The sequence below is a fragment of the Cydia fagiglandana genome, chromosome 18 (genome assembly GCF_963556715.1).
Source record: "Cydia fagiglandana chromosome 18, ilCydFagi1.1, whole genome shotgun sequence".
In the NCBI taxonomy this organism is placed as follows: Eukaryota; Metazoa; Arthropoda; class Insecta; order Lepidoptera; family Tortricidae; genus Cydia; species Cydia fagiglandana.
Genome location: NC_085949.1, coordinates 1987817 through 2003465, shown reverse-complemented (window position 1 = coordinate 2003465; position 15649 = coordinate 1987817). Strand labels below are relative to the sequence as shown.

Below are 15649 nucleotides of genomic sequence, written 5' to 3'. Positions count from 1 at the left end.
TTGTAGGGAATGGTGTATTATGGCACCTCTACACGATGGGCCAACGCCGGCCACTCCAAGGGACGCATTTATGCGTTAGAGGGAGCAAGTGATATTGCTATCTCATTCTACCGCATGGCTGCGTCCCTTCGAGTGGTCGGCGTTGGCCCATCGTGTAGAGGAGACGATTATACAACATACTAAAAGTATCGATGGGAGGGGGTGAAGCTAACGAGTAGGGGTATAAAGGTCCCTTTTTATAGTTTTTCGTAAAATTCGTAAACGGTGGCGTAGCAAAAATTTTCTTTTCCGAGCAATTTTTTTTCCGGGAACGATCTGGTTGGAAGGACTTTTACGAAAAAAGGGGAAAACGTGCATGGGAAAATGAAGAAATTATTATAAAGCAGTAAGAATTTCGCCGAAAGGCTCTATCGGGAAATGCAAAATAATAAAAATGCGTATATGTATAGTTTTTCGTTTAGGGTAGCATAAGTAGATTAAACCTTGGAAAGGCATAAGGATGTCAAAAATTTTGCAAAATTCAACCCTATCACTCTGAAATAAAGGTGGGAAATACATTCCCTCTGCATTGTAAAGGCTTAAATGGTGTCAGTTTTATGTATGTAGCTTCGTAAAAGGGTTTCAAAAACACATTTAGGCGATTCTGGATTGCTGAAACCTCATTTGTCCCGGGTTATAAGCTTTAATAAAAATTATAAATTGAACAGCCGTCAACGTTAGCTGCAATTTATATTCAAACTACAAGATGCGGGTAAAATTAGTTTCCTTTAAGGCTTAAGCTAACTTTGCGACCTTATCCTAACTTCCTTATTCTGGTATTATATAATAGTAGAAGCCTGTATCGTTTTTAAAGAGAAAGCCAATCTTAAGTAGAACTTTTCCTATTCGATTATCATCGTTCACAAATTCTGCTTCTCAAACTGTAAGATACGTAGATTAATAGATCTACAAACGTTATGGATTAGATGTGTCAGTGACAAAAGTGACGTTTTTGTTTGAAGAAACGTCACGTCGTATCGTATCTTAAAGTTAGAATCGGGCAGATAGTTTTTTTTTTAACCCCCGACGCAATATAACTAAGAGGGGTGGTTCTTAATAGCTATGTTTAATAGAAATGGATCCAGCAGTTTGAAAAGTATTCGCTCAAATGATGTAGAAGTTTTTGGTGCATAGCGTAAGGATGGTTGGTATGGTGGAAAAAAGGTTATAATTGGTTTGGTGAGTTAATTTATCGTTAGTACCGTAATTGGGCAAATTGCCGGTAACTTCATGATATTGGAAGGCAGTTTGATGATGGACAACTGTAATATAATTGGTTTGTAACACGCAAAATGGTCGAGGACTTTTCAAATGCTTTTACAAGTGTTTGTATAGTTCAGACTAGAGATGCCACGAATATTCGGCAACTATTCGGTGTTCGGCCTATTCGGCCACTTTGCCGAATATTTGGTATTCGGCCGAATGATGCCTACTATTTGGCCGGATATCGAATATCTGTTGCACCTACCTAAAAAGAAAAAAATCACAAAAAAAATAACTAAAACCAATATTTGATATTTAAAATGTAAAAAAAGTCTTGGAAAATGGTTAAAAACGAAGGCACGTTTTTGAGCATTTGTTGATTCCAAACAATTTTATTTTTATCATGGGTCTGATTTGATTGACTCTAACTACATTCATTAATTCTGTTCAACATTAAAATATATTTTAGCAAATGTTGTGCTTTGTTGGCGAACAGTTTTCATAATAATTGTGACTAAAAATGTACGCATGTCATGCCGAATATTCGGTATTGGGCCGAGAGGGGGGCCGAATATTCGGTATTCGGCCAAATTCACTATTCGGGGCATCTCTAGTTCAGACTTCGTTTGTACTTATAGTTGTGTTAACACGTACGTCCCTTGTTTATGTCCCTATTGAATTTTTTCCGCGTATTTGGTCTGTTAGGAGATATTTTTTAGATAAAAAAGCTGCAATCAGTCAATCGAAATCAAAATGCTAATCCACTATAGAGCCAGCCTGTATGTGATTTAACAGCTTTTAACGGAGACACATCTCCACCCAATTTTCGTGTGTCATTGTGACTTTGAATTGTTAAATCGCTGTAATATGAGTTACTCCGTGATGAAACTCGCAGAAACAAATATAAACAAACTATAAGATTTGCGACTACACTTAGAAATTGCTTTTGCCAAGCCACAAAGCGTTTTGCGTTAAAACTTCACAAATATCCTTTGGCCCTTCAGTCTAGCTACAGACTGTGTACGCAAACTTGACTGCAAATACAGGAGCACTCAACCTCTAGACCCCTACTATGAGTTTACATTCACTCTCAGTGCATCTCATTCACACTAAAGTTTAATGTATTTGTGCGAGCGAGATTCACTCCGAGTGAGTTTACGTATGGTAAGGGGGAGTCATTGCTTGCCGGGCGAATCAGACGCTCCTGTAGGTAATATCTCGGAGGAATATATGGTATACATAATATGTATTTATGTATAATTCTTTATTGTAAATAGAAAGACAAATACGAGAAACACAGTCGACGACAAAGACGAACTTATCCCTATATGGGATCTCTTTCAGCCAACCTCAGAAATGAGTAGAAAAAAATAAGTAACGAATTTAATGGTAACATTCCATTTCTAACCGCAGCTGCACTACCGGTACTGAACGCGTCGCTCGGCTGTCATTGTCAATTTCCATAGTAAATAGAACAGCCGGCCTAGCCAAGGTTACAATCGCTATCGCTTCGACAACGCAAAGCATTATGTCTCTCTATCACTCTTCCATATTAGCGCGACAGTGACAGTTGCGTTTCGATCGCTACGGAGCGTAAGCGATTGACATCTTGGCTACGCGGCCAGTAGTGCAGCTATCGTTGGAAATGGACTGTCACCTTAATAGTGCGAGTAGAATTTTATTTATTTATTTATTTATTTTAATCTTTATTGCACAATACATGAAGGTACAAATGGCGGACTTAATGCTTTAAGGCATTCTCTACCAGTCAACCAATGGGTCAAACCAGAAAGATACGAAGAAAACTTCTACTAGTTCTATTTTCTTTATGATTACAAGTTTTAGTAACGAAAACTAATTGGATCGGATCGGATTGGAAAATGTGAAAACGTTAATATGTGCGTTCTGAAGTTCATTGAACTATTATTACTAACGCATAGAACCAGCACACAGAAACAGTATTCCTCATGAGTTGATGTTGTTTTGACAACAAACTATAGAAGCGGAGAGTGAGTTTCGCGACCTAAACGCGTAAGCGCCATGAGTAAACGGCACTTACGACGTTTTGTCCGCGTGGTATAGGTTAAATTGCGACAATTTCATTGTTTGGTATGGCTTCTCTATAATATAGATACACACAGCCGACATTCATATAGAGTCTATATGAATGTCGGCGGCCGATCATATAATCAGGCATATCGTGAAATTCCTAGGCATATCGTGAAACGTGAAAATCTTTGACTCGTTCCCTGAGTCGACGGAGCCCCGCGTAGCGGGGCTCCTATTTCTGGGCAAATAGGTTAGGTTGCGTGCAGGATAGGTATCCTACCTATATTTTGTGTCATAAAATATGTCAATAAAATGTATATACATACCAGTGGCGGCGCGTCAAATATATCCATAGGCAAGCCGGGGCTAATTTGGCTTAAATATTTCCTTTACAAATCTGCTCAAACGTCCACAAACAGGCAAGCCGGTGGGAATCGGCTTTTATTGACGTGCCGCCACTGATACATACTTAAGTTCTCATTTTAAGTGAATTGTACAAATTCTTATGAGAATAAAGAATCTTTAAACCTACATATTGGATTAATGTGACAATCGTTAAAACATTACGATCTGCCTGATCTTACGATCGGCCGCCGACATTAATAAAATCTCAGTACTGCAGTTGCAGAGTTTAAGTTCTAAAGGTCTCCTTATACTAGTTGAGCATTATATTTGACTTTAACTCAGTATGGGAACACAAGTCAAGGATTCAAAGTGCATATGCGAGGGTCGTGGTTTGTAAACAGCTTTGGTCTAGTGCTTTATTGAGTACTAGGGGGCTAAGCGTCCTTTACATGTGTGTGCATTAAGTCTGGTTTAAGTCCTTCTATGAACGGTAGACGTAAAGTAGTTAAAATAGGTTTTTCACACCACCTATTCGGAAAAGAGCTTTTTCTTCCCTGCTAAAAGGGATTAAAGTGGCACTTTTTCTCCCCGCTAGGAGGGATCAAAGTGACACTTTTCTGTTCTTTTATTTTTGCTTTTTTACATTCTATTTTTTAGGTTAAATTTTATTTTGAACGTAATAATTTCGTCACACGTGATGTGAAAAGCAGTATGCGTCACTTGGTAGCAAAATATTTCATCTCGGGCGTTATCACTTTTTTAATCTCTCGCTGGGTTCGGGATTCTATTTTAGAATTTATATTTTACCGGGATTTTTAGTAATTTACCGTTTTCATGGAATGCTCTTAAGGCCCCCCCCCCCCCCCACATCTGGCGTCTTTCGAGCGTCGGCGTCTACAATTCTATGGCCGACGTCGACGCAACGTCGACGCAGCGTCGACGCAACTGCGCAGCGACGTCATTTTCCATAGCGCTGGACCGATGCCGGCAGACGCCGACGCTCGAAAGACGCCAGATGTGGTGGGGCCCTAAAGCATTCGGCAAGTTGTAATGTATGGGAAGTTTCATAGTTCGCTGCTAAGTGACGTTGATGAGTCGGCTAAATAAGTACGCTACTGTACGATGTACAGTCAGCAGCAGAATTTGCTAAACGGGCGAGGTGTTCAAAATGATCTTGACGCAACTTTATTGTTAAGAGAATAAGAGCGTGTCAAGGTAATTTTGAACACCTCGCCGGCAACTTTAGCTTAGCTTAGCTTAGCGGCGGCTTAGCAACTTCTGCTGCTGACTGTACCTATAACTGAAACGTTCACAATTAACAACATACCGGACCGAGTTCATTAGGCCGGGCTTACACGAGGACTTGCGCAAACAAGCTGCTGTAGTCTAATCCAGGCCTTAGTGCCGTGACTGAAAATACGGTGAGCGCTTTATTAGGGTTCCGTACCCAAAGGGTAAAAACGGGACCCTATTACTAAGACTCCACTGTCCGTCTGTATGTCTGTCATCACCAGGCTGTATTTCATGAACCGTGATAGACAGTTGAAATTTTCACAGATGATTGCTGATATAACAACAAATAGGACTAAAAAGTACGGAATCCTCGGTGGGCGAGTCCGTCACGTACCGACCATTATATCCGTACTGGCCACTACATTTATACTCGTACCTACCTTCGTAAAATGACTATAGGTATGGTAATGAATAATGGTATTTCTATAGGTGGTATTAAACGGATATGATAGGAGATATACATATATACAGGGTGGAAAGATAAGTCGGGCCCTGGAGGAAAACTACCTTAAATCCTTAAGCTGGCTCATTTTACATAAAGGAGACATTCCTTTATTTTTAAAAAGAAACAAAACTGCATTCAAAGTATTTTTCTATTTTTCTTCGATTTGGCTTGTCTAAAAAATCTTAAGTACTAAATATTAGATTTTATGGATATTTTGTACGACAGACGAGTGTAAGACCTAATGTTTCTTGGAGAAATGTTATCATTAACATTAACTGTATCGACTAGTAGAATAAAATCGCGAGTTTTTATTTTTTGGAATTTTTAATCGGTTTGAGTCCCCGGCGAGGCAAGCGAGATTTAGAAAATCTTTGAATGCAGTTTTGATTATTTTTAAAAATAAAGGAAGGTCTCCTGTAAGTAAAATGGGCCAGCTTAAGGATTTAAGGTAGTTTCCCTCCAGGGCCCGACTTATCTTTCCACCCTGTATATGGGATATACATATAAACGATACTAGCATTCGAAATAATATTTTGCTATCCAAATCGTGGCTGTATTAGCAGATACTAAGTAGTTAATACACATTCGGTTTGGTGATTTCAAACCCGTGTTGGTACGAATAAATAACGTTGGTATTTCGTTCATTACAGTCATAGACTAGGAATCCTCTAGACCGTGTTTAGAGCAATTATTTCATGCAACCGATGATGCCAAAAATGCGGGGGTGCGCGGGATGAGGTGAGCGAAGTCCCGTGCCGTGATTGGTGCGTTCAAAGACACGGATGTCACACAAAAGCACTTTCGACTCGAACATGGAGTAAAATTACCGTATGCGTGGCAGAAGGGGTAGCGCGACTATGCTCAGTCTGGAGGATGTTTTGTCTGTGATTACAGTCGATAATTGGTAAATACGCCGACAGTGTATTATGAAATTATTTTGATATACTGATCTGCGAGGGATTAGCGCTGGGGACCGATTCTCAGTTCCGAATCTGAAATTGATTTATAGGGTTCCGAACCCAAAGGGTACAAGCTATCACGGTTGATGAGATACAGCCTGGTGACAGACAGACAGACGGACGGACAGACAGACGGACAGCGGAGTCTTAGTAATAGGGTCCCGCCCTATTACTAAGAGTCCGCTGTCCATCTGTCTGTCCGTCTGTCTGTCTGTCGGTCTGTCTGTCTGTCACCAGGCTGTATCTCATCAACCGTGATAGCTGGGTACTTAATTGAGATTTTCACAGATGTATTTCTGTTGCCGCTATAACAACAAATAGGTACTGAAAATAGAATATAATAAATTAAGTGCCTCCCATACAATAAACGTGATTTTTTTGCCGATTTCGCGTAAATGGTACGGAACCCTTCATGCGCGAGTCCGACTCGCACTTGGCCGGTTTTTATGGTTATGATACGCACATGCACAACATCATCAGTAGTAGTGAATGAGAAAAAGGGTCTTGACAATACTGTCTCATTTCAATCATAGACAGAGATAATCATACTATCCTTGTCTTACACTAATACTAGCATCGCAGAAGAAATAATAGTACTACCGTACAGAAAGGACACTTCCTACAAACCCGAAGTTTGACAGCGATTCAGGGTCGAACCATGCTATCCCTTTCTAATATATAGCACTATCCCTGTCGGCTATTTAGGGTTGTCAAAATTCAAGTGATTATCTTATCTGTGGTCGTGCACGCACAAGGAAGTCAAGTGGTGCCAACCGTAATAATTGCTCGGAGCAATGCTGAGCCGAGCGGAGCGGAGTTCGACCATCAGGAGTGTCTCCCCACTGCTAGCACCTAAAAGAAAAGGATGAGTAGGTATAGTTTTCCTAGTTCTTAGGGCCCCCCACATCTGGCGTCTTTCGACCGTCGGCGTCTGTCGGCGTCGGTCCAGCGCTATGGAAAATGACGTCGGCCGAGCAGTTGCGTCGACGCTGCGTCGACGTTGCGTCGACGTCGGCCATAAAATTGTAGACGCCGACGCTCGAAAGACGCCAGATGTGGGGGGGCCATTACCGACTGACAAATTGGTTTGACCAAGTATATTTTAAGCAATCCCAAAAAAAGTTTGATTTGCAATGCAATGATTGATTCTACTCAATATCCCCAAGGCTTCACGGCTGCAAAAATGCCCATTTTTAACCGAAGTGTGAATTTTCCCCCGAAAAGTTGAAATTAATTCTAATATTTCAATATCCCTTGGGAGCAGGGATGAGGGGATGGATGATATTACGCTACTCAAGATATTGTCACTTTGAGTTAATGCCTTGATGACTGTTTAAATGAAAAGTCAGTCAAAAGAAACGAGACATTCAAAATAATACGAACGAAATTAATAGCACCTGGGGGCCAATTTTTGAATTTCGATCGCTCGATTTCGTCACTCGAAAGTCGGTCGAAAACGGTGAAATGCTAAATTTGAAATAGGAGCGATCGAAATTTGAATCTAGTGGTTTTAACCACTTGATTTCAATTCTATTTTATTGAAGTGCCTAGTATTGGAGATATTATTTAACAATATACACGAAATCGAGCGGTCGAAATTCAAAAATCGGCCCCCTGGGCGGAGGTCGGATGATCTTGAGGCACATAATAAATAGGTAATAGTGCTTAATAGAGAAAGGAAACTTCTCAAAAACCGAAGTTAGACAGCGGTTCAGGGTCGGATCATGCTGTCCCTTTCTAATGTATGGCACTATCTCTTTCGGCTATTTAGGGTTGTCAAAATTCAAGCCATTATCTTATCTGTGGTCGTGCACGCACAGGGACGTCAAGTTGTGTCAACCCTAATAATTGCTCGGAGCAATGCTGAGCCGAACGGAGCCGAGTTTGCCCGAAGGGGAGGAGTTGGAGAGAAACAAGCGTGTGCTTCGTATCGCGTATATTGCAAAAGTACAAGTACATCCAAATTCATTAGCCTAAATATACGAGTACTATTCGCTCTACTAGCTATGGAGAGGGCTATGCTCGGAGTTTCTCTACGTGATCGAATCAGAAATGAGGAGATCCGTAGACGAACTAAAGTCACCGACATAGCCCACCGGATTAGCAAGTTGAAGTGGCAATGGGCAGGCCACATTGCACGCAGAGAAGATGGCCGATGGGGTCATAAAGTGCTCGAGTGGAGACCACGGACTAGCAAGCGCAGCGTAGGACGTCCACCCACAAGATGGACAAACGACCTTGTTAAGGTCGCCGGAAGACGCTGGATGCGGGTCGCTTCCAACCGGCACGTATGGAGGTCCAAGGGGGAGGCCTATGTTCAGCAGTGGACGTCTTATGGCTGAGATGATGATGATGATGATGAAATATACTATTGATTACACCGCCACCTATGAACTATATAACGACTATGTGCCTTTATTGGATGCGTATCGATTATCGATAAGCCGTGTAGGGTTCGATAAAGTGTATAAAGGATCAGATAGATGGCGCTGCTAAATGCACAGTTTAACAGAAATAGGTTACCAGAATAAGTTTAAGATAAACCCCAATAAATGTAATATACGAAGGAAAAAAATGCAAAAAGAAAACGGTCACCCATCCAAGTACTGACCACGCCCGACGTTACTTAACTTTGGTGAAAAATCACGTTTGCTGTACGGGCGCCCCACTTAAATCTTTATTTTATTCTGTTTTTAGTATTTGTTGTTATAGCGGCAACAGAAATACATCATCTGTGAAAATTTCAACTGTCTAGCTATCACGGTTCGTGAGATACAGCCTGGTGACAGACAGACGGACGGACGGACGTACAGCGAAGTCTTAGTAATAGGGTCCCGTTTTACCCTTTGGGTACGGAACCCTAAAAATTACCAAGGTGTGTGTGTAGTATCCAGCTGGAATCGAACTAGCGACCTCTATTTAGACCAGCCTTACTAGAATAATGATTTACAAATTTTGAAAATCTTCTTCTCCGTCGAATTACTCTTGGCAGACCAGTCGTGGTCACGTTGAACGACGAACGATTCTACGCCAGTTCTCCCTGGCAGATGCTTTTGATTTTGAAAATAAACTTAACTAATATTGCAAGTTATTTAGATGAAAGCTTGTTAAAACATATATTTTATTATCTCGAAAATATTTTCTATTCTTATTGAATAGAGCCCATTTCACGTTCCTCCCACATAACATTTTTAAGGTACCTTCACATCAGCACTAAAGGCCTCAATAAATAATGACATTGAAATGACATGCCCGGGCCCGCCATAAATAAACTATTACGTTCCCGTGCCACGTGAATACGTGAAATAAATAACGTTCTGAACCCAATATGTTTAGTGGCGTTTAATCGAGTTTCGAATATGTCGGAATATTTCTTTTCCTTTTTGTATATAAGTTAATAGAATCCATTTATAGTTTAGGGTGACCAGTAATTGGCCGGTGGCCAGTTACTGGCGAATTACCCTAATCGGCATAAGAACTAGTTTTTATAAAAGCGACTGCTATCTTGCACCTGAAGCACAGAATAAATAATAGTACTAGGTACAGAAGACTCACTCTCTAACAAAACGCGTCTGTCACGATCAGCACAGATATGGTCGCTAGGTGGCGACAGCGCCACGCGTGGCTAATGGCAAACCCCAAAATTGGGGTCGAACGGATGTACTTTTAGCAACCTGTAGCAAAGCGACGAAATCGCGGAGTGAGCCACGCCTACCTAAAGTGAAAAATATTACTGGGTAAAGTCAGATTTCCTCGCGATATTATACTTCCCCGAAAAGCGATTGGTAGGTACATAATATCACGAGTATCATATAATATTCCTTCACTAGGCAAAAATACATTAATAGTACATTTCGATGCTAGTGCGGAAGGTATGTCATTACTTCACGAGTACCGAGATATCTTGCCACGAGCCGCAGGCGAGTGGCAAGACTCGGGACGAGTGAAGAATGACATTTCCGCACGTGTATCGAACGACGTTTTTTAATACAGTTGCGAAAAAATAAGAAAAACATTGTTAATCGTACACTAAACAAAAGTGGTAACAGTGACAGCTCGGTTAGACGTCGTCTTTAAGTATATTATATCTATGGGCGTTTGGCAGCTATTCCGTTCCATTCAGTCAACTTATTAAGAACGGAATTATCAATATTGAATATTAAAAAATAAACGTGTTATAATGATGAAGAGGTAAGTAATTAAATATGAAATATGTAATATTTTTCGTATTCTTACATTAACGGTAGGTTTTTATGCTGATTACGACGTTTAAAGGAAACTAATATTAACACTCATCAATAAGTAGTCGTGAATTGGAACAAGTATAAATTTAAAAAAATTGGAAAAGTAAAAAGCACTAGTTCGAGATAACCAACTTTCCGCACGCTAAACAGCTACGTAAAGTAGCACTTTTTGAGCAACTGTATTAAAAAGGTATCATTCAGGGAGAGTCACAAAAATATATTGCTGTAACAAAAATAAGAAATTAGCACTCCATAAAATTCGGAAACATCTATGACTCATGTCCAGGCTCCTCTCATTGAAATATGAACTTTATTGCAAATGTATCAAGATACATTTTCCATTGTTAAAGTATACAATGGGGTATAACATTGTGAAGCAGTTGTTAGGCCCATGGCCCCGATATCGAAAATTCAATAACATCTTGACACAGAAACGATTATTGCGAGGAAATATTTTTTTAGGAGTTGAGTTGACTTGGGGCGTCAAAGTGAAGAAAATAAATATTGATACAGAGTTTATAAGTAGATATGTAAGTATCAGGACAATAATATCAAGTAGTATAAGTCTTATAAATAAAAAGGTAGGTAGCCGCGTATAAATTAAAAATAAATTAGATAATATGTATTTAATGTGTAAAGTTTTATTTTTATTTTATACATATTTAATTATCGTCGCGTCGTTTAAATCCTATGAATAATGAACCGTTTTCATTGCTATTAAGCAGGCCACTGCCGAGCCTTCCAAATGGATACCGTTACAATGGTTTCATCCAAATGGACGGCATCCTAATATTAAACATTGTACATTTTTGACATTCACGGATCGATTTTGGATTGCAGTCACGCTATGTGGACTGTTGGAAGGCTCGTCAGTGGCCACCTTTAGAGCAATGAAAATGTATTCTTAAGTAGTTACCAAACTATGAATTAAAAATACGTAACAAACTCTAAAACTGGTGGGAGACGGGTCAAGACCGGGATACGTGGAAAGGGAGGAGGCAGGCCTTTGCCCAGCAGTGGGACGCTCTAGGCTCATAGTGGCCACCTTTAGAGCAATGAAAATGTATTCTTAAGTAGTTACCAAACTATGAATTAAAAATACGTAACAAACTCTAAAACTGGTGGGAGACGGGTCAAGACCGGGATACGTGGAAAGGGAGGAGGCAGGCCTTTGCCCAGCAGTGGGACGCTCTAGGCTCATATAAATAAATAAATAATAAAATAACAAACTCCAAATGTGCTTAGAAATGTTCATATAGTTTTTGTATATACAGTTTTCACCTATTTTGTGGCCAGTGTAGAACATTCCTCTATCTAAAACGCCGGGTTAAGATTATTTAATATTAGATTGTAATGATGGTTCAAAAACACGGTTTTTTAACATGTTTTCTCTTGCCCACAGATCACACCTATGACGAGCTTCTGTAGGGTGAGTATTTTGTTTTATGATGCAGTGAGTTCGTCCTTCTCCGAACGAAGCTCGCTGCCTGGGATCGCGGATATACCTATTATCATTATTACCGTAAAACGGGGTGAAAAGACACGATTTTCAACTTCAAGGACGATTTTCACCAATAATCCGAATGATAAAAGTAAAAATTTAGACATCATTATATGAGTCTTGGTTAGTTCTTCAATTTTGCATTTGTGAAATCAATTTTGACCCACCCAATTCAGAGAAAATCAAAGAAAACTGCCTGTTTTCTCCATATCCTTAAAACGGGGTCGATAGACACACAAAAGGGGTGAATAGAAATATGAAGTTTTAGTTGTCATAGGCATCGAATTTGGTCATTATTATGTTGATACTCTATTGGCAGTATATATATCTGTTAAACAGTTATTTGATACAAAAATATGTTTTCGTGTCTTTTAACCCCCAAGGCGTGTTTTTTCACCCCTTTGTGGTATCTAATCACCCCCTATGGCGTAACTATTCACCTCCTATGACGTAACTATTCACCCCATATGCGTGTCCACTGACCCCTTTTTCACATAAAAGTGCTTGTTGATAGTTTTTTGCAAAAAAATGCTTAATTATAGAGAAAATTGGTGATATTATTTATTATTTAGGTACTACAGATACTATATTACCAGGTTAGCTAACTTTAACTACGTTAATGTCACTACATTTTCCGCTAGAACAAAGTTCAGACAGGCTTCATTTCTTACCTCGGCGAGGCCTTCCTTTAGAATCAAAAAAATCTAACTTTTAGGCAGTTTGATAAACTTCTTTTGGTATCAATGTAGAGAATAAATAGTCTACTATACTGCCCTGCTAAGCCGAGTGGCGCTATCTCAAAAGAAAATCCATTGCTAATTTATACTTTAGTTTCTATAACTGAGAATTCTATTTTCAAAATCATTTGTTATTGAGATAGCGCTTTTCGGCTTAGCAGGGCAGTATATACGTATTCCAAAAAATCTGATTTTAGAGATGTACGTTTTTAAATATAATAACTTGAAAGCAAAAGTTCAAAATTTCTCTATTCACCCCGCTATTTCTGTTGACCCCGTTTTACGGTACGATATTTTACATTCTTTTGCTTTCATAAGTAATATAAACTAATTTTTAAAGCGTTTTTCAATACATATTTTACAATAAAAATACACGTCAAAATTGTTTAAAAAAACGAACTATAAAACAACGCTACGATTTTTCAAAAACTGCTGGCTAAATCCACTGCACCTTATTGAGACAAATGGTTGCTAAGCAACGAATAGCACGGTATTGTAAAGCCTGCTATTCACGGGTACGCCATTATTCCTCACAATGCACTTTTCTACCAGATTTGATTGTTATTTATACCGGCATTTCCATTGTGTGATATTGCGCCGAGTTATGCGCTGTGGTATTTTGTAGTTTTTAGCGAGTAATAAGTTTTTGGCAAAAATTTAATTTTTGGTACAAGCTTTTATCGTTGCCTGTACTTTTCTTACGACAGACGGCTTATACTCATCGAGACAATTCTAAAAAGCCCTAACACAATTAGGTTGCGTTGTTTCATCACAGAGTTCCTATGGCCACCTCCTGTCTCCATCATCAGATCAATTCGACAGTACCATATTATTGTATTGTCATCAGAACTACATACCTACAGCTGCCAATTTTCATGACGCTACGATCCTTGGAAGATGGTTAAATTAGTTACCTTAGATTCCATTACATAGTTACATACAGGTCGACCTAATAAAAGCTTGTTAATTAAATACTTACTGTAGCATGCATATACCAAGTAAATAAATTTTTATATTTTTTTGATTCGCTGCAATCAGGGGAATAAATAAATTGAACTAGAAATTTAATTGAAAAAAGTTATTCCTCAATTTAAATTAGAAATAAAGGCTGAGAGGCTTATTCTGTGAGTAATGGGGTTATGAATTCGATCGGGATTTGTTATGAACAAAACTGGTATTAACAAGACGTTACATTGCATGTTCAGATATTTTTGAGCATCTTGGCAGCTCCAATATATTTGATGGCGACTGAATTTACGAAACTAAAGTTCCTTCTTTTTATATTTATTTAAACATGATTGCACAATACATGAAAGTATGAGAGGCAAAATCAATACCAGAAGGCATTCTCTACCAGTCAACCATGGGCTACACCGAAAGATTGAGTTGGTGCAGGGCCATACAGTTACAGTAAAATTTAATAGTTATTTGTTTTACAAGGGGGCAAAGTTGTTGTTTAACCGCTCGTGCTAATATTGATACCCGAGCAAGCGAAAGATTCCAAAATTGAACCACGAGCGTAGCGAGTGGTTCGAAAAATGGAATCTTGAGCGCTGCGAGGGTTTCAAAGCACGAGGGTTAAACAAAATTTGCCCTCGAGTGAAACACAAAATTTTTCACCACACCAACCCGAAGCAAATATTAAATGTAAAATATCAAACAAAATCAAACCAAATCAAATAAGAGTATAAATGAATGTTATTAAATATTTATCATCCAAAATAATCATTCTACCAGCAAACATAAGAAAACAACTCAATATTTGCATTTGATTACTTTGCCTCACATGTGAATAAAATGCAACTTTGCTATCAGTTTTCGAAATGCAAAGTAAGCCTTTCCGAGCTAGTGTGGTGAAAAAGATATTAGTACCTGACCTTTATTGTATGACCTTAAAACTTTAAGAAGCGACATCCGTACACCACCTTCGAATGTATATGTATACCTATTCGATATATTTAGCGCTTAATAGCCTAAACGGAACTTTCGTTATAAGCGGCGAATATGAAAAAAGTTTCCAACCGAAGAGAAGGATAAGTTTTTATAGTTTCATAAGCAATATTCCATTAAAATGTATAATATAAAAGTTTAACAACAACTTCTCTTACCTCCAGTAAATGAGACTACATATACTTAATCTGACACCTCTGTTTTATGTAAAAAATAAAACAACGGATTGCACTCCGGGAGTGCCGACAGAAGTGAGAACTCAATGACTAGTCCAAAATGTCTGCAGCACTATGTATAATTGACCCATCCTCCTTTCTATTGAAAAACTTGAGTTCCGAAATTGCTGGCCAGTGAGCTTAAATTGGTAGCGTTAATTGTTTAAAATTCGAATAGAAATTGTAAAGTTACCTTGCTGACCTCGCATCTAAATATATTTGGTCATGATATTTTGAGTTTTGTTCACCAGTACTAGAGTTCACTTTTAGTAGCGATTTCATCAAGATGTAGCTTTATTGAATTATATTTGAGTGATATAAAGTTAGAATGTAACTGTGAGATCCTCGTATTTCAGCCCGTACAAGATTAGAACATTGAGCTTTATTGCTTAATATAAAAGTCCAGTTTTAAATAATTGACCTGATTATGATACGTTATGACTAAAGTTCTTTGGTGAATAACATTGCCCGTGACACATGACGTCAGCGTTACGTTACGCGTTACGCGTTACGATGAATCGAGTTCATCATTTTTTTCCCCACCTCAAAAAGTGCTCAGCGCCGCTAAAGAAGTTTTAACTTCAAAAATTACCATACCGTAAAATAAACTGTAGGATTACATAATTTAAGTCACGAAATAAATCAGTGTGACAATGACGATAAAGGGAT

The 15649-nt window shown here is 38.8% G+C and overlaps 1 protein-coding gene across 1 annotated transcript in view; it reads left to right on the top strand.

Annotated features, from left to right (window-relative positions):
- LOC134673261 (neurexin 1) overlaps positions 1-15649 on the top strand; it is a 255780-nt gene that overhangs the window by 202031 nt on the left and 38100 nt on the right. Inside the window, exon 8 of the mRNA XM_063531225.1 lies at positions 11980-12006. Within this exon, the coding sequence (XP_063387295.1) occupies positions 11980-12006 (27 nt within the window). The remainder of the gene's footprint in view (positions 1-11979; positions 12007-15649) is intronic.